At 34.5% G+C, this 25,148-nt stretch overlaps 1 protein-coding gene across 6 annotated transcripts in view; it reads left to right on the top strand.

The window, feature by feature from the left end:
* CEP128 (centrosomal protein 128) overlaps positions 1 to 25,148 on the top strand; it is a 98,485-nt gene that overhangs the window by 3,685 nt on the left and 69,652 nt on the right. For all 6 annotated transcript variants that reach the window (XM_066188596.1, XM_066188597.1, XM_066188598.1 and 3 more), the window contains 10 exons: positions 570 to 656; positions 2,053 to 2,179; positions 3,107 to 3,228; positions 5,988 to 6,079; positions 6,807 to 6,879; positions 12,434 to 12,550; positions 19,650 to 19,736; positions 21,215 to 21,289; positions 22,514 to 22,646; positions 24,380 to 24,540. In XM_066188596.1, coding sequence (XP_066044693.1) covers positions 570 to 656; positions 2,053 to 2,179; positions 3,107 to 3,228; positions 5,988 to 6,079; positions 6,807 to 6,879; positions 12,434 to 12,550; positions 19,650 to 19,736; positions 21,215 to 21,289; positions 22,514 to 22,646; positions 24,380 to 24,540 — 1,074 coding nt within the window. The remainder of the gene's footprint in view (positions 1 to 569; positions 657 to 2,052; positions 2,180 to 3,106; positions 3,229 to 5,987; positions 6,080 to 6,806; positions 6,880 to 12,433; positions 12,551 to 19,649; positions 19,737 to 21,214; positions 21,290 to 22,513; positions 22,647 to 24,379; positions 24,541 to 25,148) is intronic.

Below are 25,148 nucleotides of genomic sequence, written 5' to 3'. Positions count from 1 at the left end.
AAGAATACAGACTGGCTATTTTTTAAAAGGGATTCTTTGGTATTCTGATTCTGTCTGACCTCTTTCTAGCTACTCTTCTGAAATTCTGATTTTAAGCTAATTGCTTTCTGTGGACTGCTTTTCAGCAGATCTTCCATCTGATCCAGGTGTCTATCTGGTCAGAGAATACTCATGCAGTGACCTTACCTAGTGTGTTCACCTTCAAAAACTTGTTATTTCCCTGAGAACTATTCTGTTCCACAAGTAGATAACATTAAGGTTTTTGCATTAAAAAGGTTTTTCTGGCTGAAACTTGAAAAAACTTTTTTTTTGAAGCTGAGGCCTTAATGTTGTTCTGAATTTGCAGCATTTGGTTCTGTTTTTTTCTTTTTCTCCATTTTCCTCCCTTTTGCCATGATGTACCCCTTCAGGCTCTGGTTACTTGAATAGGATTTTGAATGCTTAGACCCTTTAGAAAGCACTTGTGTTTTCAATTTAATCGTACAAATCAATCAGAATAAAGACAACAGTAATGTTTGATTAGAGGAAGTTTCTGTTTTGACTTTTTTTCTAAAACTTTTTTATTTAAGGATACCAACAGAAATCTAAGACATGTTGACCATTTGCTAGGACAATACAGAGAATACAACAAGGAACAAACCAAAGCAATAACAACTGTGAGCAACTTTCACTTTATCTTAATTTCTTAGGTCTTTTCCATTAGTTGAACTCATAGCTGAAAACTTGGTATTAATGGACAGAATAGATAAGGAGTTAAGTAGCTGGAAACAGAAGCTTTTAATATTTACTTGAGCAAACTAAACCATAATATAGTAATATGTTATATAATGAAATTCTGACAGGTTTTGTGGGCTCATTACTTTACTGGTTTATAGGTACCCAGTAGATTATGTTATGATATTATGCCAAGTACAAGATGTGTGTAGATGAAATAGAGCATTAGGAAACAAGTTTCTTTTGCATGAAGAAGTGATAAGATAAAAACTGCATTATAGCAGGGAATGGGATTGTGATCATACTGGTGTAGCCTTTTTTTTCCTGTCATTCTTTAACAGTTTCTGGATCTGTTGACCAGCTTGGTCTAAATTACAGACAGGATGAAAATTCTAAAATGAGTCTTCTACAAGTTTGAAAACAGTTGTCTTAGAGAAAGCGAAACCAATTAGCACTGCTAGGGCAAGAGAGGTTTACAATTTTGTTACAAACAAGCTGCAGCAGGTGCTGCCTTGAAACAGACACATGTAAAATGTAGGAATATTTTACGTGTGAAGGTAGAGAGAGCGAAGAAGCAAATCTGTAGAAAAGAAAGCTGTTTTCGTCAGAGGAAGAGATCCAACCCAGTGTACAATTCTGCAGGAGTAAAACATCAATTTAACCACTGTTTAGAAGCTTCTCTTAAAAGGAGAACCTTTAGAAGCTGGTGTTTTGTGGATTGTCAAATAAAGGTGACAAAGCAAGTGGCTAAGAACCAAAATTAACAAATGCAATTGTAAAAAACAGGATGTAAGCTTGAAAAATGAAGAACTAATTTTTGAATATAGCTATTTCTGTACTCTTAAATTGGGAATGGCTTCCTTTTCCTCAAAGTGAAACTTCTAAAAATGGGGGTTTCTGTAAAGCTGCTTAGGGAAATTTGATAGCCATATGTAAAATTGATTCTAGGTAGGGCTGGTGGAAAAATTCCAGTAAAAAATAATTTCTTTAAAGTTATTTTCTGGATTTTGCATGACTGTTAATGAGCATTTCTGGCAAATAGGTCTTATTTTGGTTGTAGGAGACAAAATTTCGAGTTTTCATGGTGGTGCACCATGTGGTGCACCAGTGTGTTAAGAAACTTGATATTTGAAGCTGCCAGTGTTGGAAGCATGTTTTGCTATAATTAAAGGGATGTGATATATGAGATATTGAAGAAAAGCTGTTATTAATTCATAGCTGTACTTGGCTTAAAAATAGCTTTTATTCTCTTAATGGCTTTTAAAGAAATAATACTTTCCATGCTTTTTAAAAAGCAAGTCTGTATTTATATTTCAGTAAATTATAACTTTTCTGCAGTTAAAAGAAACACTGGAGCAATCTATAGGTCAATTAAGGAGCCAGCGACTAACACGAAACTCTGGAATGAGAAGTGCATCTCTCTCAAGCTTATATCCCAGTGACCTGGATGGAGAAAGAACATCAGGTAAAATACTTAAAGGGCTTGAGTATGCTTGAATTATGTCATATTGGTGTGTTATGCAAAGAGGAAATGAAAAAAGTGTGTAGACATAGTCTTAAGGAAAGCCATCATTGATTACTTCAAAGAAACTGAGTTTAGAAATTTGGGAGACCTGCATTAAGTTATGCAGTTGTTGATGGAGTAAATTTTTCCAGCTTTCTGTTTCTGTTAGTCTTTTCTGCTGATATCCCGAGAGATCAAAATGAAACGTTGATTCTTGCAGCTGAGAAAAATAATTTTCCACTGCATAAGTTGAGTTGTAGGTACATGCAAGTTAAAGCTAAATCCAAAAGATATTGCAGTTCTGAAGGTTGCTTCACAGCAGAAAGGGAATTTAAATTTTAAATGCATGGGATTATAGATGTTTGGAAACAGTGGAAAAGAAAAAAACCAGAAATTATTTATGACCCACAAAAGAGGAGGTTTTTTTCCTCATTTGTCTCAGAAAATTAATTTTATTTTGCGAAAAGGTATATTTGGGAGAAGTATTCTTTTGAGGGGTAGTATTTAATATATTTTAGTAGAAAGCTCTAAAAATTTCATTCTTATGTAAAAGCTGTGAAATATAATAGTTTGAAGCTCTGATAGATTCACATGGAGGAAAAAAGTGGTTTGGTTGGGGAAACAAAATTTGAGGAAAAACTACTTGTACAATTCCTCTTTCTGGAATACTTGTATGTCATGGGTAAGAAATGTTTAAATTGAAGAAGAATCCTGAGAAGAGCTAAAAGAGTCATATGCATGTTATGTAATTCAGTAGTTGTGTTTTCTGTAATGTCACCTAGAAGGCTATTGTCAGGATGAAATATGCATTTTTCGTGAAGCAAAAAGAAAAATTTCCTGTACAAAATTTTGTCTTCCTACCTTTTTTTAATCTCATATCTACTACAGGCAACCGCCACTTCCTGCCCACTTCTCCTCTCAGGGATTATGGAGACTCACAGGGCAATAAACATCGGAGGTCAAGATCTGCAAGTGTTCGATTTGTCCATGAGGCAGATAGTGTGGACCAGGTACAGAGTACTAATGGGAGTTGCGCTTCCAAACAGGCAGTATGTGGTCACCAGACTCTTTGCTTTTACATTAAATGAGGTGATTCTGAAGATGCAGCTAAGGATGTTTCAGCTGTGATTTGTGCTTTCAAGGTTACCTGCTTTTTTCATTAGGCTTTTTTTCATTAGGCTTTTTTAATTACAAGAGGTGACTACCTCTTGTATCTGTCATGATATCATGCAAATCATTATAGAGGAAAAGATGCAGATGGTAGTGATATCAAAAGTAAAATAGGAAAATAATTTCCATACTTTTTAGGCCCTCTAATGACAAAAAAAAAAGAATCTCTGAATAGCCTGTTTAGTCTGGAGAAGACTGAGAGGGGATCTCAGTAACGTATATTAAGATCTCTAACATGTGTGTCAAGAGGATAGTGCCAGACTGGTCAGTGGTGCCCTGTGACAGGACAGGGAGCAATGGCCATAATCTAAAACACAAGAAGTTCCACCTCAACGTGAGGAAAAACTTTACAATGAGTGTGGCAAAGCACTGGCACAAGCTGCCCAGGGAGGTTGTGGAGTCTCCTTGTCTGGAGACATTCAGACCCCACCGGGACAAGTTCCCGTGTCACCTTTTCTAGGTGACCCTGCCTTGGCAGAGGGCTTGGATGGGGTGATCTCCAGTGGTCCCTTCTAGCCAATTAACATCTACTTTCATGCTGGAGTTCCGTGAGGCTGTAAGGGGATTATTCTGCTTTAGTTAATGGCATAGTGTCTTACTGCTTTTGCTTTTACTTCAGCATAGCTTGGATTGATTTTGAACCAGGTAGTTCTTCATCTTAGTTTTTGGTCTGACCTGTGAGTGGGATAATTTGAGCCTGTATTTCAGGCAGATGTCGGGTGGAGGAGAGGATGTGTGTGCCACAGGTAATTTTCATACCCCTTAACTTGTATCTGCTTGCAGACTTCAGAAAAAAGAAATCAATTACCTTAATGGATAAGATTATAGTGGATGTTATCCTACAGGTAGAGAGGAGATTTCACTACCTGCTTTTGCTTTTTCAGACAGGGTGGCTAGACTTGCTTGAGTGAATCTGTGTAGACTCATATTAAAGAAGCTGATTGTAAGGTATTCATATTGGCTTTATTAAATCAGTCTCAGCTTCCATATAATTTTAAACTTAACTACAACAAGTTTTCTCAGTTGACTTTTTGGAAAATACAGAAATTCTAGGGTTTTATTTAACCCTGTTTCATTGTCTTTTCAATTTAGTTCTCCCCTCATTCCTTCCTTCCCCAAGATAAATGTGGAAAATAATCATTGGAAGGAAATAGTTATATGGAAGTCTTTTGTCTCAACCATCCAAAATCCTTAGGACTATTCTAGATTATTTCTAGATATTCTATAAATATCTTGGAAATTTTATTCAAGGGAGTTCCTGCAATGCATACAAAGTTCTTTATGTAAAGTAACTATGTAGGCAAATAGCTTTTTTTTTTTTCCAGTTTTGATGATAACTGCTGGTTTATTCCTTATTCTTGCCTTTCAGTGAGTGAATATGGCCCTTTTCTTTCCATTAACTATTTTGTGAGAAGAGTATAGTGCTTTGAGGAATGATGAACTAGAAGTAGCCATTGATCATGACTGTAGGTAGAAATTAGACCAGAGATAAAGCAGTACTGCTTAACTAAAGTTGTGGCTTTCTCTTTTTTCTGTAACCACTGTCTCTTTATTCCCATTCTGACTTTTTCTAGCTGAAGTAATTTTTCAGCCAAATGGTCTTTTAACACATTTAAGTATCTCTCCTTACTTAACACATACATTTTTAAAATATGATGTGTTATTTCAAAGTCTCTCAGGTCAGGTTGAAATTTCTGGTTAATCACACAGGGAGGTAGTAGTGCCTGTGTCTGAATGTTGAGGGGAGTCAGCTTGGTTGTGGAAGATCCAGGTTTAAATCTAGGGCACAGAACAAAGGAATATTGTAAATTAGGGTTTTCCATAACGATAATCCTGGCCATGGAATTGTTGACACCAATAGGTTGCATTAGGATGGATTAACTGTCACTTTCTATATCATGAAGAGTGAATGACCTATTCATTTTTTATTTGCACCCTAAATCTTTGATGATAAATTGGGACCCTGGTGAATGGGGAACATGGGAAGTTTTACAGAGGAAAGTAGATGTGTGTTTTTTTTTTTTTTTTTTTTTTTTTTTTTTTTTTTTTTTTCCCCCAAGATCTGAAAAAAGAGTAGGTAAAGTCTTGGGCAAGGTAAAATACCTATTCTTGGTAGTTCCTGAATACATTATACTGTTCTGCTTGTTTTGTTTCGAGTTCCTATGTAATCTATTCATAGTAGCATATATTGCTGGGCAGAACTTTGTTTTACCAATACTAGTATCTATTAATGACATATGAAATATGTCTCTCCTGAACATTACTTGTTCAGATGTTTCAATTTGCTTTGCATTAGGTTAAAGAGGTGGTATAGTGTCTAAGCTCTGAACCACAGAAAAAACCCCATAGTTAGAAAAATTGGTTTAGCAAATAAAGTACTGAAAGTTAAATTATGATGAGCAAGTATTGTGAAGGGTGGATTGAAATAGAAGTGCACAAGCTTCATCCAGGCTCAACTACAGTTCATGGAGTTTTATTATTTTTTAGGTTATTTTTATCTGCTTTTTAAAAGTGTGTATATAGTAGATATGTGTTTTTGGACTACCACAGAAAAAAGGGTTCCTAAGCCTTGGCCTGATTTGTGTACTTCTATTTACAGCTGCATTCTTTCCACCAGTCTCTTCGAGATCTCAGCAGTGAGCAAGTTCGCCTGGGAGATGATATCAGTCGTGAGCTTTCAAGAAGAAATAGGTATAAACAGAATATAAGTCCACGTGAAGAACAGTGTGGAAAAAAAAATCTTAAACTGTCTTATTTCAAAAAATAATTTTGGGGAGATTGATGGATTGTGCAACATGTAGATGAAAGTAGGATTATGAACTGCCTGTGTTATGTCATCATCTGCAGTATTTATAATTGTAAATAACATCTACCAATTCCAATTTGTATAATATATGGGCTTCCCTCAGCTTTTTAAAAATATATGCACAAAATGACAAGGACTAGGGAATTTCTTTTATTACAGCTTTGCTCCTAGTTTGTTCTGGTTACTGGAGTCCCTTCAAGGCAAGCTCTCCTGTAGGCCATAATGTATATGCTTTCTCAACATGTGGTGCTTTGTTCAATAGCAATAACAGGAATTAGACTGTTAATTCCTGGTAGGAAACTACTGGTCAAAAGGACTGTGTAGATGTGTCCATAATTTTGTACTTGTTGACCTGATACCTAGCTGATGCTTAGATGCTCTGTTTCTTCACTTGAGGAATGGGAATGCTTTTTATCATGAATTTTCCACTTGAGGCTTTTTTCTAATTATGCTATAATATATTATGAATAAGCTATGATCTATTATGAGTAGGCTGTAAAACAAATTGAATCAGCAAAAAATTCTGGGGGCTTGTTGCTGCTTAAAATTATTGTGGGTGTTACTTAGCTTTTGCACTGTGAAATATTGTCTTACCTATATTTTTACATGAAGGACTGATGCTGAATTAAGAAAGACTCTAGAAGAATTGTCTGAAAAGCTCACTGAGTCCCAAAGACAAGAAACGGTGAGTGTGACTAAGATTAAAAGGATTATTTATGTCTGGTATTCTAAGCAAGATGTGGGCTTCTAGTTTAACATGTGTGTTGGTAATTGGTTCACACAGTGATATGTATCTGAAGATGAACATGATCTTATTTGGTCTACTATAGGTTGTTGAAATGTTACCCTTCGATAAAGAAATCAGCAAGACCAGTTTTATATTTCAGGTGCTTGTTTTAAGTGCAAGTGTTTTACAGGTGTGTGTATTGTGAACTTTTCTGTTTCAAAATTCACAGCCTTGGAGAAAGCTGCTTCTTAACTTTGAACATTGGTTTGAGTGCTATTATAATTGTTGAAAGTACCTTTGGAAAGATACAAGCTTTCTCATGTTGTGATGATAAATACTATTGTTCCTTCCTCCCTCCCTCCCTCCCTCCCTCCCTGTCCTTTTCAATCCTTATTATCTGTACAGCAAAATGGAAGGAGTCTCTTTGGGCTGCACTTTTCTCTGAAGGCTTCATGACAAAATGTAACAAAGGAGGCAGGACAGCCATGACAGTCCTTTCTTTTTTGCCTCCTGTATCTGCTGGGAGCAGACTAACTGCAGTCTATGTTACTTGAATCTGGAAGAGATCTGCTGTTGAGATTGAAGTCAAACAGTGTATTGCTGTAGGAACAAGAGAAGTTGAGAATCACCCCAGTAATTAGTAGGTGAGAATCCTGTCGGTAGTTCTTGACACATAAGGCTTGAGTGTATGCTTTATGTAAGCATTTACTGTGATATTAGTAGCAAAGGTGACTTTTCAGAGCAAGTGTTACATGTGCACATTTTTCCATAGGTGATTCATCTTGCTCTGAAATTGCATGAATTGGTACTGAATGCTCTGTGAAGGGCTGTAGGGATGTGTTTGTCACTGATAAAAATACTGTTGGCGTGGACCACTTGTTGGTACCAGCAGACTTAATAAATGTACTTGTGTAAATTCCTGACTCGATTAAGTTGGACAGTGATTCAAGAGACACTATCTGTACTAATTATGTTCTTGATATGATAGAGTTCATCAGGGAAAGAAGACTTGCTTTGTCAGACTTTGTAGAAAAATATGATGGGGTTGTCTTTGTTAGAATGTTAATTTTGGTTTCTCCTAGTAGCCTGGTGGGGTAAAGTAAGTTTATCTGATAAAGAGTTCTTGATACTTGCAAAATGCTGTGGTTTTTTTGTAGCAGACTTCTCAGTATACTTATTTTTTTTTTTTCTCTTTCATGTACCAGGAAATTAGCAAACTCAGTTTTAACCAAGGTGGTTCTCAAGAAAATAGCTGCTACAGCTGGCTACATTACAGCTGTTCAGTGCCTTTGCATGGGAGAAACAACCCTTTCTGAGTCCTCTGGAATGGTGACATCCACTGTTTGTTCATTAATGAAAGAAATAACTAGCTCTTTGACCTGCTAGTAGAAACAAGGATCTGTTCTCATAGATATTTGGCATCCTTTAGTATGTGTATGCATTTAAGAATTCTTCTAATGAGATTACTTATTTCAGAATTGATTGTCATTGGTGAAAGTGAGTTGGGTGAGATGAAATACTTTTTTTTCTTAAAGCTTCTTTATGCAAAGTTGTGCCGGAACTTTTGTCCTTAGTGCCTTTATGACTTCACTTGGGAGTGTTTATCATCTTGAGCATTGCCATCCTTGTATTTATATTCTGCTGTATGATTGTTGGCAATTAATTGTCAACTTGAAATCTTGATAATTTCACACAGGATGAGCTCATGGTAGAAACATTGTTTTCAGTTCAGTGTCCTTAAATCTTTATTTTTTTAGAGATGTATATCTAAATTCTTACAGTTCAGTATATTCAGAGCTGTTTGAAAATTGCCTGTATATAGATGTGTGATGATAAAGGTCTAAGTCACTACATTTCTTCTGAGTCACTAGTTCAGAATTTATTTTTATAAGAGTTTATGATTCTTAGAGCCTTTTTGATGCTGAATTTGATTACTTTAAGATTCACACAACACAATCAAAGCACACAATTTTACCTGTAAAGAGAGCTTTTGCATCCCAATACAAAAACCAGACAACATCGAAGGTGGTGACTCATGCATAGTTGGATGCGTCTTTCAAGTCAAGCACTCTCCATGGCCTTGTACTTGAGAATCTATGTGCAGTTTTGCTAAAAAGCCTTTCTGGTTCTACAACTCTATATCAAAATCTTTCTTACCTAGACATTTTGTGAGATTCCTTTGTTCTTTTAAAGGGTTTAGATGTTTGCTAGACAGGCATATAAGCAGTTGAAAGAATATTTACTCACTTTATGGTTATATAAGATAGCCCTCTTGGATATTTTATTGCAATTGCTTGGATAGAAACACATCCCAAATAGCACAAGGTGCTGATCTTTATACATAAAAAGCAACTTCGTCAGAGCAGTTTAGTTAAGTGGATGCTTAATTGAGATAGTACTGTTAGAAAATCATGGTAGACTGTCTCTGGAAAAAGACGGCAGTGTCAACTGAAAGGGGTCTTACATGGAGTTACTGTGGTTATGATATCTCAGAGGGCCAGTATTATTGTCAGATCAGATCAGGTATAAGGATTTTTGGTACTGTACAGGTTACTTTTAAAAGGTATAGCACATATTATCATTTGCCATGAGGGAAGACTTCAACAATATTTAAAGTTTTATCTCTGAAAAAAGTTTGCTCTTTTTGTGATTTTAATACTCCTGTTTCAAGTAGGCATTGATAATAAAATGGGTCGTAAGAGGAACAGCAGAGAAAACCCGTTGAAATAGATTTCTATTAGCAAGACTTCTGCACTAGAAATAACAGTGGAAAGCGGAAAAACAGGACAGAAATTTAATAAGTAGGGTGGTGTTCTTTGTACAGTAAACATCCAGCATCTTCCGCAAGATTTTATTTAGCTGCATGACTTAAATGTCACCCTAGTTTTAAAAAGGACATTCTGTTCTTTGTGTTTAATTGCAGGAGAAGGGAGGAACTTTTTGATAGCTTAATCTGTTTTCATAGCTTTTCCTGCTACCTGAAAGCTGTATGTGGAGACACAGCTCTAGTGTCATCATTATTCAGATAGTCTGTATTGCTAAAAATGCATGCTTGAAATCACATTCTAATATGTTCTGAATGCAGTAATTTAGTGCTAGTATTTCATGTCATGTCCTTGTGTAGAACCTCCTTATTATTTCTACTGTCTTTTGGTGAACCACTTGTCTACATTAAGATTTTTGATAACATTCAGAGGTCAAGATACATACTTTCATGGTAAAAATGTCCTGAGTCAGGGTCATTCGGGACAAAGGAAGACAAGTATGTTTTTAAGTTTACTTTGTATGTACTAATTAATAAAATAACACATAACTGTTTCTAATTTTTTTTAATCCTTGTTGTTGTATGCCACCGCTTCTGTGACAATCTTGAGGAAGGTCAGAGAGGCTACAAAAACAGGGAACATAATTCTTGTGGGAGATTAAAGCCTTCCTGAAGTCTCAAGGTGTTACTAATACCATAGCAATGTACAAAGTATGGGAAACAAATAGGTGTTATAAGTAGCATCAAAATGTTTGGTGGTTTGTGTTGGTTGTGGGAGGTTTTTTTGTTTGTTTGTTAGAGAGGATTATGTCTGTAACTGAAATTTCCATGACAAATACAATGATCTAAGATCCATCTTTTGTAGTACCTTGTTAGAAATAATACAGTTTTGTTCTGGAGTGAATTGAATAAGTCAGATACGAGGCGAATCACCTCATAAAGTTACTTTTTTACTTGTTCTGAGCTAGTGATAATTTTTAATGAAATCTGAACTCTGCAGGAGTCTAAAGCCTGTCCAGTGCTGCCTACTGTCATGTTATCTGCTCTGCATGCTGGACCCATGACAGTGAAGAAGTTACTGAACTCTCCTTTGGAATGCCATCTTTGGGGGATGTTACTTTTGAATTTTCTGTCAAGTCAAAATTATATGTTTTCTTTCTTAATAGCTCTAGTGCTATTAAGAAAGTGCTTCATTTGAAAAGGTACATGTGAGTGCTGAGAAAGCTTCTGTCTTTGGAAACACATAGTCAAAACTTTAAAAAAATGTTAAAACATTACTGTTTTGTTTCTTTATGTTAGATATGTATGGGGAAAAGGATGACAGCTTATTTCCTTGCTTTCCGCAAAGATAGAACAAGTTTAATGACAGTGTTATTTTCTGTCCTTACTACTTAGTGTCATAGTTTCTATTAGTTGGAGTATTTTTTGAATTCTGAAAAGTAAGGCTAAGCAGTATGTGTCAAAACAAACATCCCAGTGTGGCCTTTATCTTTTACACATTCGTTTTTAATAAGTAATTCTTCTGGATTATGGCTGCAGAGCTTTCACTATTTACTTCACGAAAGCATCTGGTTTGAATGTAGTACCAGGCATCTCCTGATGACTTTAGGAAAAGATACAATATTCCAGACTGTAAGCTGGCTGTTCATCTGGCTGCACAAACAAGAAGTGTTTTCTGAGAGGTGTATTCTGTTGTAAAGAAAAAGAGTGTTTTGTTCATTAAACCTTGGGAAGCCCAGAACATAAGTGTAGCCTTAATTGTGTTTCTGTAAAGTTGTGCTGCTCATGATAAAATTTCCTATCCATGCATATGCCTAGTGCTAATAGAAGTGTGTTCAACAGAGAAAGATGAGAACTTATTCACCTCCACGTAGATCAAGAGCTAATTGTCAAATGGTGTTTTATTTTTAATTTCTTTTTATCTCTATTTTTCTCTTTTTATCTAAATGTCATTTGATAATGGTTATATTGCTTTCTAGTGGTTGCTTAAAATAATTAGTTTTAAGGTAGGGAGGAACTGGTACATAAATATTTTTCTTGCTAATCTTTAACAAAACAAGTTTAATTTGCTGCCTCAAGAGGGTGCTGTCTGCTAGCAGCTTGAAGAAATGAAGCAGTTCTTGTATTCTAGTCTGAATGAGCCTTTATGTTCATAATCCAAGTTGCTTTAATAAACACCTGTTGTTGTTTGTATTAGTCTGTACATGGATTCTCAAAATACTGGGAAAAAGGCTTACAGTGCCATAATTATTTTGTGTTGTTACGGTCAATCTCATGTACTTAGTTCTTGTTTACTACTTTTTACTCATAGATTTTGGATCATGAAAGAGGCAAAAATTGATCTGTTTTGCAGGCTGGAGATGTGAAAGAAATGTCCCTCCAGAGGTTAATCAGGCTTGTGACAGAGAAGCTAAGACTTTGTATTGCAGCTTCACATTAGGCTGCTCTAACCTTGATAATGAGATATTTAACACTTGAGTAGAACCACCACTGTAGAGAAAAGTATGCATACACCTAAAGGAGAGTACTGCCAGCAAGATAAGTTTGGTTCCATGCTTGAGTACTTCTGGAGTACTCACTGCTATAACTAGTTATTTTCTCTACCATTCTAAATCTGCTTTAATAAAATAGAAATTATGTTCTCTTTTCTTTTTGCCCCATACTCTGTTTACATTTTTGCCATTGATATTTTCACATGTATGAAAAGGCACACTAATTTCCTACAGCATGGATTTTTCCCTTTTGAAGGTATCAGAACGAGTAGAGAGAAGACTTCAGGAGATAGAAGAAGAAATGCGTGCTGAGAGACAGCTCGTAGAAAGGCGCCAGGACCAGCTGGGGCACATGTCTCTTCAGTTACAGGAGGTATGCAAATGAAAGCTTCCCCTGTATTTAGGATTTAGTTAGGATGTATTGCATTTGTGAGCCTGTACCTGTCAAACTGGCAAAAGTGCTTATATCTTTGGCACATTTTTTAACTCTCAGTATAGATCACACTGTTTTGATGGCCAGATAATACCAAGCATAGTCTCAGTCCTTCATTATATGGTCTTGACTATATTTAGACCTTTTCAGTAAATGCCCCAAATCTCCTAAGAACCTACCCCCTATGCCCTTCCTGAAAACCCAAGCAAACAAAAGCGAGTTATTAGCTGGATTTTTTCAATTAAAATGTTTTATTTTCTAAAATGTAAACTTTACTTGCTCATGCAAATGAATGCTTTAATTTATTTCAACAAGCAATCAAAAGCACTGTTGTCCCAGACAACTTTTCATTGCATTTCAGTTTTATTCAACAACATCTGATGAAATATAAAATACTGTTTAGGAGAAAAATAGAAATGTTTAGAATATAAATTAAAATTTGAGACTGCTATTAGATTTTTTTTTCTGCTTGTTTTAGAAAACATATGAAAAATACTTCTTTTTGATTTTACTCCTGTTTGGAAAATCTGTGTCTAAATGTAGTGTGACACTTTATTTCACTCCATTTAAGATAAGATTTGCAATCTTCTCTGTCTGTGCAATAGGATACTATAATAGAGAAAAAATACGCAATTCCTTAGTTTTCACTTCTAGTGTTTGCAACAGCTTTTGAGAAGGCGTTATACTGTGCAGTGATGCTGAGAAACCTTGCTCATGATCTACGTATTTCATGTAAAGCTAGAGACTGTTCAAGGACATCATATTTTAGAAGATCAGATGGGGGTTTTTTTTGGTATAGATAAAAAGTCACATTTATCAAAAGGCTTGGAATCCTTCAGAAAGACTTACTGTTTCATTTTTCCCCCAGTTGGTTCCCAAGTGGATGAAAAGAACTAGAGTGGTGAATTTCAGTTTTCATTGCTCTTTAATATGCCTATGTCCTCTTCTAGATTCTTCAGTTTTGCCTTCAGACTGAGAAAGGGATGCCTAGTGCAATGTATTTGTGTGATTTGATAGTGTTACCTGCGGAATGGAGCAATCTTATTTTATCCTTTTAAAGGGATGATGGCTTGTAATCTGTAAAGATACATTGACACTGCCGTAGTTTCCTTAGAAAGAAAATTTGAATTCAAGTGAATGAGTTCAGATGTAGTTCAAAGAATTTTCATATGATCTTTCATAGATCATACGAATGATCACAGTCTATGTGATCATGAGCCTTCACACTGGGTACCTTTATCCTTGGTAGATCATCTTTTGAATTTCCTGCAAAAAGAATATGAAATACTAAGTACATCGTTGACCTTTTATTCCCCTAACATGTCCAGCTGTGAATTAAGATGGTTTAGTCCTTTTTTGTGTAAATTCTCTTTTAGTTATGTAAGTTATTTTTTCTGAGGAGCCCCTTTCTAAAATACAGTTTAAGTTGCTGTATTTTAGAAAGAACATACTTGAATTGCCTTGTGTACTTTTTGGTAGCCTAGTGAGAATAAAGTAAATAAATATTTTGCTACAATTGTTATTTGGATGAAACATGTTTCTGCATAATTTTGAGCTTGTTGTTTTGTTATTCTGTTTTTGTCCCTTCTAATTCGATTTGTGAGTTAGATGGACTCTTAACTCTTGACAGTGGCCTCAGTCTTGTAGTAATATTTGCACAGACGTAACATTCTATTGAAGTCTACTTCTGTTTTCATTTATTTCTCCAAGATGCTTCCCAAGTAACATTACTGGAAAGGAGGGTAGTGTTTGGACTGAGCTTTGAAATCCTGTCATTTAATATGACCTGAATGATTTATAGAGAAGTACTATTTAAAGCATTTTTGGCTGTTTAATAATATGATATTTTCATTCGTTTGCCTGTTACACATTTCAAACCAAATCAAATTTGACATTTGCATGTGATCAGTAGTTGCTCTAATTAAGAAATCTTGTGAAATTTGTGAGGATTAAATGCTGTTATTTTTTTTCAGTAAAGTGCAGTGCCTGTAACTGACCACTACTTGTCAGTGTTTTACTGTCTTGAAAGAATCACCTTCCTAAATTGCAATTATTAAATTATATATTTTCTGGATCTAACAAAACATGACAATACATTTATTTTGGCCTTTCTCTTGTCTGTCTCTTCTTTCTCTCTTTTTTTTTTTTTTAATAATGTGAAAACTTTTTTGTATTGTAATATTACTGTAATCATAGACTGATTATGAACCAAGAAGGTATCTAGGTGTATACTGACCATTAAGAAAGCTTGACATATAAGATTTTGTATCTTTAAGTTTTAAATTTGCATTTAAAATTGTCTGTGCTGTGTGTAGTTGAATAAACACTATTTTCTGTATATTTTCTGTATCTTTTACCTTAGTGGGTATTGGTACATTTAAACAGCAATTACTGCAAATTAGAAAATAGCAATTAGCAAACAAATTAATGCAAATCATATATCCTACTTTTTTGTATGTTCCTAAAATAAACATGTTTTTGATTAGAAAGAAGAACAAATATTCTTTTCTTGCCAGTGGTATTGACATGTATACATGAATTGCTTTAACAACTGCATTTGTTATGTAAACGACAACTATTTTGAGATTCCTCATTGCTTCTTTTTCTTTAAATATAAAGACACCATCACCTCTTTTTGTTTGCATTTATACATCTGTTTTCTACAACAAGATCAAGTATCATTCTTAAAAATGTTTTCTTTGAGTTCTTTTCTGTGTGTTGGGTGTCCTGGATGACTTTACAAAATTTTGTACTTATCTTCCTGGATTTTGGTGAAATGCGTCCATGTGTTCATGCTTGGCATGCTTTAGGTGAACAGAATCATCTTTATTGAACCTTTTAGATCCACTGGCTGTGGTGAGGCAGTGACTACAGTTATGTCGTAAGCTGGTAACTTGGGTAGGCCAGGAAGCAGTTTTTACCTTTCTCCTTGTGCAGCTGTATACTTAGATTCTGTTTGCCTCCCACTATAAATACCGTGAACTGAAAGAAGCTAGTGGACAGAGAGTGCAGTAAACTGATGGTCAAAAGTGTTACTGAACATTTGTTTTTTTGCATATCTTTCTCACTGATCTTTTTAGACAAACATAAACTTGATCTGAGCTCTGAGCCACCTGGATATTTTAGTGCATGGTTGATACTTGCTCTTTGGCTCTGTGGCATGCCACCTGTGGCCAATGGTTTGTTTTGATTGTAATTTGAATCTGACTCTTGCTTGGAAAATGAGCAAGTTTCATACATACCTGTCCCTGAAATAGCTAGGTAGTATCTCTTTAACTGCTTGGCTAGTATGTTTAAGTAGCATACTTGGAGCCATGCTAATCACCAATGTAGCATGTTAGGGAAAGTATTTTCATTCAGATTAGGATGTGGTACATTTTTGCCTTACTTCAAACTATAGCATGAGGCTGTTTTGCCTGTATGTTTGTGATAGTATGCAAAACCCACTGATCACTCTTACTTTGAAAGATCAAGTTTTGGTTTGTGGTCTGTACACAGCTTTCAAAAAATCTGGTTTTGTTAAAAAAAACAACCAAACAAAAAAATACCCAAAACAACACAGTAAACCAAACTGAGGGCAAATTCTGAACTCTGAGAAAAGTTAGTATGCTTAAGTTTCTGTAAAAGTTATAATAACCTTTGAAAGGTTATAAGTTGGAAAGATTGAGAATTTAAGTTGTTCTGCAATCACGCCCATAGTTTTCCTCATGTAAAAGAAAAATTGCTCTTTCAAGCAGTAAATTATGTTTTTGAAGTTTTGGGGTTCAGTAGAACCTGTGTATGTGGATGAGGTATGCTCAGTTGGGGTATACCAGTTACATTTGTATTCTAATGCTGTCTTATGCTACTGAACTCTTGATAAAGACCTGTAAGAATTGCTCTCCTTGGTCAAATTAAAAGTTCATCTAGCCTAACCACCTAGGCAGGCAGTGAAACTTGTAGCTGGTCCTTCCCAAAGCCATGCTGTGAAGACCTTTGTACATGGACATTCTGTCTCCTTGTGGCCTCCTGTATACCTGCCCCCTCCAAGGCCTCATCAGCCTCCTTGTCAGTCTCTTCCAGACCAACCTGGACACTAATGCTTTCAAAGGAGGATCTTGGGAGGAGAATCCTGTTGACTGTGGGCCTGTTCCCATTCCTTGGTGCTTCAGCTTCTCTGGGCAGTGCCTGCCTGTTGTTTGGGAGCCATCAAGGAGGAGTTTGTGCTTGAACTGTTGTTTTTAGCATCCTTTTTCTAGTTCCTATTTTTGACATTTGACTTCTTCAACCCCTTCTTTTGGGACAACAAATGAAATCAAAGAATCAGTTGGATGTTTACATGTTTTGGTGTTGTTTTTTTTTTTTTTTTCTTTTACCCCTCCCAAGAGAAAGCTTATATAGTGATCTTTAGTGCAGAAAAAGCAAGTGTGGCACAAAACAAGAAGAAAGAATTTTATTTAAAAGGAATGCAGGAAGGAGGCAAAACACAGAATTAACTATTACCCGTACCATTTCTGTATTGTCAGTAACAGTTGACATTTGTCTGGCTGTGGATGACCAGATGTTTCCATTTCCTCATGACATTTTGATTAACTGCTTACCTGGCACCTACTGGTACAATGCATGTTTCACAATCCAAGCAGTGCATGTGTAGAATGTTTCATTTACTGTAACATTTCTTCTTTTTTTGCAGTATTTTAACTGGGGTATCTATCTATATATATGAGCTGTTTTTTTCCTTAAAATGAAATGGCTATGGGCTATTTTTACAATATGCCGAAAATAAAACTGAAGGTTATATTTATAGTATCAGTTATAGTAAAGGATGTATTTTTGTTTGAAATTATTCCTGTTTAATAGCCTGAATATCAGTCAGTGAAGATGAAATGGCATATTTATTTCCATGGTTTCTTCTGGGAATTAGGATGTGCTACTGATGCAGAGATATTTTTTGCTTTCAGCAGGAATAATCTTTGAAAATTTTACTAGCATTCCTGAATCCAGCCCAGCTGTAATATTTTCTTTATTATTCTGACATCTCTAGCCAAATCTGCACGTGAAAACATGTGTGTTTGGTACTATGTTAATTATTAATTTAGTGCCAAAAGTAAAGTTGGCCTAAAGTTGACTGTCTATAAAAAATCTTCTAATTTTGTAAAACTAGTGGTCAATTGCAGTTTATAGACATCATATATTTTAAGTAGGCTGTTCTGAACTGGTACTTCTGGTCATTAAAAATAAACAAAAAACCGAAAACCAAACCAAAAACCCAGTCAACTTGGGTAATGCAAAAACAGCACTAGCTGAAGAGATGATCTTAGACTTTTGTTCATGTTGCTTTTTGGGACTTCTCCCAAGAGCCTTTTTGAGTAAAATGTGTGCAGTATTGAGTTTTATAGTTGACTGGAATGATAGATTTAAATCTCTACTGTATACTTAGGAAAATACCTTAAATGTGTTACAGTCTTCTATTATCTGATTAGGGATCAGTATGACTAAAAGTATAACTCTTTATGTGGCATAATATTTTCAGTGGCATTGTTATGATTAATGTCTTGCACAGTCTCAGATTTTAATGTAAGCTGTTCAGGCAGAAGGATAATCCAAACTTATATTTACTGAGGTGAGGTTATAAGAGTGAGGTAAGTATATAAAGCCATTTATTTTCTCCAGAAAGCAACTTTTAAAGCCAAGACTTCTGAAGCTGAATGCCTGGCTTCACTGAAGTTGATTAATATCTTGTATTCTGTTTTCATACACTGAAATTGCTCTCCAGTATACAGTGAAGAGAAAATGTTCAAAAACTGAATGAAATGGCACAATTTATAGGGACGGGGTATTTGTTAAAGGAGATATTCCTTTAAAATGTAAAATGAAAATGCTGCTTGGAAACAACAGACTGGGAAAAAGGCATTTCTTTCTGGAAAGACTATTTTTTTTGTTCTTCTGTTGCTGTTATAGTATGTAATTATGGAAAGGATAGACATACTTACTCTTCAAGATATGGGATGAAAATAAAAGATTTGTGCTAAGGTACCTAATTAATTGATTTGTGAAAAATGCTTGGTCATGTTGCACAGATGAAAACTGTGATTTATAAACAGTTACAGAAATTCGTGGCAAATTATCAATATATGGCTACTGAGCTCTTTCAGCTGATGTTTCTAAGTGATATTTTAAATGACCCAATGATTTTGCTATGGCTTGAGATATCTAAACTTGGGTTGTTTATGTTGCAAATATTACATGTCATTAATATCTGTCATGTCTAATACTTCCTTTGACAATGATTGGCTACGTTTTGCAAATAGTATTGGTTTGCAGAGGGACAAAATTTTGAAATATATATTTAATGCACTTTTATTTTTATAAGATGGTTTAGGAAGCATACACATGTGGTTTTAGATGCCTCAGTCTGAGAGGGAATAGGAGAAGTCCCCGTGGATTTGTTTTATTTTTTATTTTTGTTGTCAAGGAAAGGCACATCAGTGTTGGTAGCTTTGATCAGGAAAGTTTCGGTTGATTCACTTGTGGTTCTGTAGCTGTAAGCATCTGTCAAGATTCAGAAGAAATAACCTTTTCCTTTTTTTTACTTTTTTCTTTTGACTTCTGACACAACCCTATGGTGGTGTTTTCTTGACTACAGTTCATTGTATTTCATAACATGCACACTTTATATTAGAAAATATATTCTTTTTCTCTGATAAGTACACAGCTAATCTGTAGGGGATCTCTTGAGCCTTTTAGACCTTAATCTAAAGGTGTTTGGGGTCAACTTGAGTGTCTGGAGCTCTATACATCGGAAGGATGTTAGTGCTGCTTTAGACTTTGTTTGTCCCTGTTCTCTGCATGGGTGTGTTTATGTATGCATGAACTTATATTTATCTTTTCATAACAATATACATTGGCTCTACATGGAAATACTAGATGCAGAGAGAAAGCATTTGTCTAGATCTTCTTTCTTAAATGTATCAGCAGATTCTTTAATTTTAACAGCCTAGGAATGATGGCTTCTGTAAATTTTGTGATGAAGTTTACAATATATTTTTCTCCTCTAAAGGTTTTAAGGAAGCAAGATGCTAAAGCAGATGAAACAGAAGAACTCATGAGAAAAAAACTTGTGAAATATGAAAGCGAAAAACACCAGGTAAGACTTAATTTTTTCCTTTTTGTTTGGTTCTAATTGAGTGTATAGTGTCATCTGTTACAGTATATGCTTCCTTTTTCTGTGAAACCAGCAGAACAAAACTTCCTTTACTCTTTAAGAATACAAGGTGTGGGATTTTTTTCTGCATCAGAGGCACTGTGAATATAGCTATGCTCAGCTTGTGTCTCTCTTTCAAATCTCTTCAGTTATGGTCTGTTACTTCTAATGACTCTTCCATCTTGCCAGACAAACAGATTTAAAACTTGGGCATTATCCTTGATTTCTTTCTCTCTTTTGTCTCTGACTTTGTATGTAGTCTGTTGTTGCTTATTTGCAGCAGCTCAAAGCAGCTTTTCTTCATCCCTGCAACTAACTCATGCTGGTTGTTTTGCACCATAGTTGTTATTAATTACTCTTCCTGAACTGTTGCCATATTTCACTCTATCTTTTCATAGAAAACAGAATTTCTTGTATTTCTATTCAAGCAGGATGCTAGGGCTCTGTTACACTTGTCCTAGTCTTTTTTTCCACTTGCATCAAGTTTAGCATCTTTCAAAGTTATACCCCTTTATGCTAAGCCTTTATGTAATGTTTTGTTATGTTGTTCTCTTCATTCCCTTAATGTTGGTCCTGTTTACTTTGCCCATTTGCCAGGCTCTCAACATCCTCCTTGAGATTGCTATCTCAACAATAACAATTTCTGCTGTCAAAACCTGTATTTATTTCCAAGTGGATCTTTGAACTATTTATGGAAGAAGTCAGAAAATATTTAGTAGCTTTTGCTTTTATTTTTTCTTTTTTTAAATGGTCATCAGTTTGATGACTACTTCTGATTACCTGATTACACATTATGAATATCATGTTTTGAGGAAAACTTTCAGTTTTATGAAATTCAGGGCACTTCACTTTTTTAGTCATCTTGTTTCCAGAGTAATTCAAATACATCATCTTGCACAACACAGAAACCCCACAGGTTTTACCACTTAGAGTTTTACTGATCCATGTAATCTTTAACTCTTCTATGAATAAACTATTTACCAAAGCTGACTTAAAATATGAAGTCGTTATTAATTTTGAGTTTGAAAGTATGTTTCAAATCCAGGAGCAATGTTTTTGAAATTTTGTTAAAACTTATCATCCATTTTTTCATTTTTAACCCAGTAAAATTTTGCTTTTGTGATTTTTGTTCTGGATAATGTAAATGAATTTGTATCTTTATGCAATACAGAATACTGTACAAAAATTATAGGCTGTAAGTAAAATTCTCTTTATGTAATTTAAATAAATATTGCAATGATTTAGTACAGAGGAAGGTTTCTTTAAAATTTTGGATAAATAAAAAAATACTGTGTGTATTATACCGCATTTTAGATAGATGCTTATATGAAGAATTTGTGTCAAAATTAAATGTTAAAATACACTTTTATACTGTGATGCCTACATTGCTTTTCTTTCTTCATCATCCTTTGAAATGAAAGCTTGAGCAGGAATTGGAGCAGTCCCAGAAAAAGCTGAGTGAATCTGAAGGCAGTAGAGAAGCTCTTTTGCATCAGGTAACTGCTTTAGTGTGGTAAAAATCCTAGGGTTTTCATATTAGGTTGTATCTGGGTCTTTTTGTTTAATATTCCTATCTCATCCTCTGATAACATTGTTTTATGAAGGAAAAAGTGAGATATAGAAAGAAAGGTTTAAGTGTGTATCATATGTGGACTGAGCTCGTTAGACTTTTTTCTGCTTTCCAAACTTTTATGTGTATATGTTCATATGTATTAATTATAGTAGTGATAGTAGTGATATGTTTTGAGTGCATAAACACATTATGTGGAATTTCCTTTCATAATATGCTTTAGAACAACTTCTATATTAGTAGTCATTGTTCTGCAAAGCATGTGCTGTAATTGGTGAAATCACATAAATCAATGACCTAGGAGTATTTGCTACATTGTAACATGCAATAAAAGTAAATAAACAAATACCTGAAAAAGCATCTAATGTGTGCTTTAAACAATAGCTATTGATGCATATATGATTAAACTTAAAATTTGTAGGAATTTGGATTATAACTTTAGAAAAAAGTCCTTTCTCCTAAACATATTTCTTTTAGAGGGGCTGCATAAAAAGACTGAAATAACTAGGCAAGTGGCAATTGGCATTCTCATCTTTTAGCATTAGTTGTTTGACTTTTGGATCTAGCAGAAGTTTGAATTAGCTATATTACTGTTTTGAATTTAAATCATTGCAAATGGAATATAGGGTAATACGAATTAGAGGTATTTTTCTTCAATTCAACTTTAGCATGTTGGATTTTCTCTATTTTCCTACATGTTGGCATCCTTGTAAGTGCTATACTATATATGATAGGAAGGAAAAATGTGAAGAGCCCCTTTGTTTCTTATGAATAAATACATTGTATTTTTAAGGAGCACAATTTAAACAAAACATATTGTTTATTAAATTTGTATAGACATTTTCACTAGCTGTATAGAAAGAGAATTGCAACATATATTATGGTAGCATTTTTTTTTTTGGTCTAGAGAAATTAATGTTCTCCTGTGGTCAACATGAATTAAAAGATGTCCTTTAATTTTGAATAATCACTTTGTGGTGTGTAATTAAGTAGTTTGTCTTTTTGTTTACCGTCTGCAGTACTGTCGAGACTTATTTATAAATAATTTTTTTGTGTAATTTTTTTTAGCACTTTACCAAAAGTATGGTATTTACCTTTGTGTTCTGTTTTTCATCAAACTTTTGATGCTTGCACTTGTGTAATCTTTTAGGTTGAGGATCTTCGTTCCCAGCTTTTGAGAGCAGAAGAAGACCGTGTAGAATTGCAACATCAAATTTCATATGCTGCTATGCATCGCCAGAGCTACCCGGATGTACAAGATGATGACAGAAGAATTAGAGCAGGTACAACTAATATTTTGCACTAGAGACCTGCAAACTAGTTAGTAGGCATGGACATTAATTTTATCTTAGAGTTGCAGTCCAATTCTTCTATTATTTCAACAGAACCAGCCAATTAATTCCTCGGATTTAGGTTAATACATGTTGGCACCTGAATATTAACAGACAAATAGCGATGAGAGTTAATTTATAATCAAATATTTTGATTAGCATGGTTAAAACAAATTAGACAATTACAGCAAACTGAATGGTGTTTTTACAGAAGAAAAATGTGTATTATTTTTAAGTGATAATTTTCCAGAAAACTTGGATTTCAGTCCATTTGCAGTTTGAATTCTGCCATCTTGAAAATCATAACGAGTAATTGACTATGTAATTAATAAGGCTGATGACTTTCTGGTAGAATTTCCAAGCAACATGTTCCCGAATGGTTAAGAAAATTTTTCTGTATGATGCAGTTGAGGCTTCTGTTTGCACTATGTTAGAGTTTTAGAGTTGGAATAGTTTTATTTAGAAGACAAATACTTTAAACAATTTCAATATAATTGCATGTTAAATTACCACTTTAGCAAGGTCTTCAATGAATTGTTAGTTATCTCTCTGTATTTAAACTTTTCAAATATAATCAAAAAAGGCATTAGAGAAGGTCTTTATCCTTCTCCTTATTAACACAGAAATGTATTACTCAAGGTAATAGAGAAATAGTGACTTTATTCTAGGGTCCAGTGTCTATGGGAATGTTTAATTGGTTTGGCTAATGAAATATTTTTGTTTCTTTGTACTTCAGCTTCTGAATTATCTTGGTTTTTAAAATGGGATTCTGACTCCGTATTTTACAAATCTCATACAGAGCACTGGAAATGGGGTATATTTTGTATGTGGCTTAGCTTCAGAAATGTGATGCAAAATATTAATTTCAATAGTTTTTCTCCAATCATGTTAATATATCTGCTTAAAAGTTAATTTATTTGAAGCAATATGCCTTTCATGTTAAAAAAGCATATTTTAATTTTCCTATTGATCTTAAAAATCAAAGCAGTTGTAAAAATATGAAGAAAATAAAAATGCACTGTAGCTGTTAAAATACATGCCTATATTTCTATATTTTTGCTGTTGTGTTTCACCTTGCTGTGTTATTTCTGTTTATTCAAAGATATATGGGAAGAAGACAAATAGATATTTTTTTCTTTTGTCTCAAGTAGTTATTTATGACTAAAGATATTTGAATTTCTGATTGAGAGAATTTATAGCTTACGCTTATCAAAACTTTTGGTTGTAGTTGCAGGATTCAGACATAAAATTCAAAGATAATGTGGCTTTCAAATGGGAAAGTATTTACTCTGGTGAGATAAAACCTTGGCCTTGAAGCTGATGGCCAGATTTCATTTACACCAGAACTTCCCCACTGTTTCTTCCATCCTATTTTATTTTATTCAGTTTTGTTGGGGTTAGGTGGTTTTGTTGTTTTGGGGGTTTTTTTGAGGGGAGCAGCTGTGTGCAGGGGGAAGAGTAGAAACCCCTATAAAATGACTGAAAAATACTGTTTCATTCAGTAAAATGTTTATTAGGTTGTGATACAGGTGTACCATTTTGCACAGATATTTTGGTCAAAATCAGTAGCTGTAGAATAGTTTCGAGTAGAGAAGCAAATTGCCAAAAATTAAATGAGTTAAAATTAATTTACCATGAGCTGGTATTTCTACTGAGTCTGTTTCTCTGTTCTTGCTGTTTTACAGTAGCTGAAAGATATGAGAGAGAGAAGCAAGATCTAGAGAAACATATTTTGGAACTTAAAGCAAAGTTGAGTCGTAATGCTGTAATGTCAGAGGTAGAAGAACTGAAGAGATGTATAGAGCGTAAGGACAAGGAGAAAGCACAGCTTTTAATGCACATACAGGTAAATTGGGTTTTGTTGCTTTTTGCTTGGTGGAATTTTTTGTTTTTTAAATAATTTCTCATCTGTTTAACATTAGGTGGTATATCAAATTAGGGATTAACCTTTAAAACTAAGTGTAACTGTCATGCTCGTTATTATTGTGTAAGTAACTTTGAAGAGTGATTTGGGTTTGCTGACTTTTTTCTCTCCCATGTAATACCAAAAAAGGTATTTGTTATTGCCCATTATTTCATGGTTTGATTGCTTCTCTTTCCCATGTGCAAAGACTAGTTGACCTGATTTTATCAGCACCTTCCATTAATAATGGTTTTTGGAACTACTTTTATAAGGTAGTATTTACTTCCTTATCCTCATTTCATCATTCCTCAGAACTAAAGTTCAACATTAAAATTGTGATAGCTTGTTCCATGGGATAGTGCAGTAGAGTAACAAAAGTAGGTGACAACTTTCCTTTTTTTAGCAATTAGATGCAATGTAATAATAGAATGATAAGTATTACTAGTCTTCTTTATGGTAAGCATGTAATGTTTAATGTGATTCTCTGTAGAAAGGATAAGAGCAGGCTTTTGTACTGGAATTTTAGCTAGAAGGCTTTGACGATAAAGTGA

This window comes from Chamaea fasciata, unplaced genomic scaffold (assembly GCF_029207755.1).
Source record: "Chamaea fasciata isolate MVZ Bird 193981 ecotype frontalis unplaced genomic scaffold, bChaFas1.0.hap1 SCAF_7, whole genome shotgun sequence".
NCBI lineage: Eukaryota > Metazoa > Chordata > Aves > Passeriformes > Sylviidae > Chamaea > Chamaea fasciata.
Note: the sequence above shows the minus strand (reverse complement) of the source record. Positions and strands in the feature narration are given on the sequence as shown.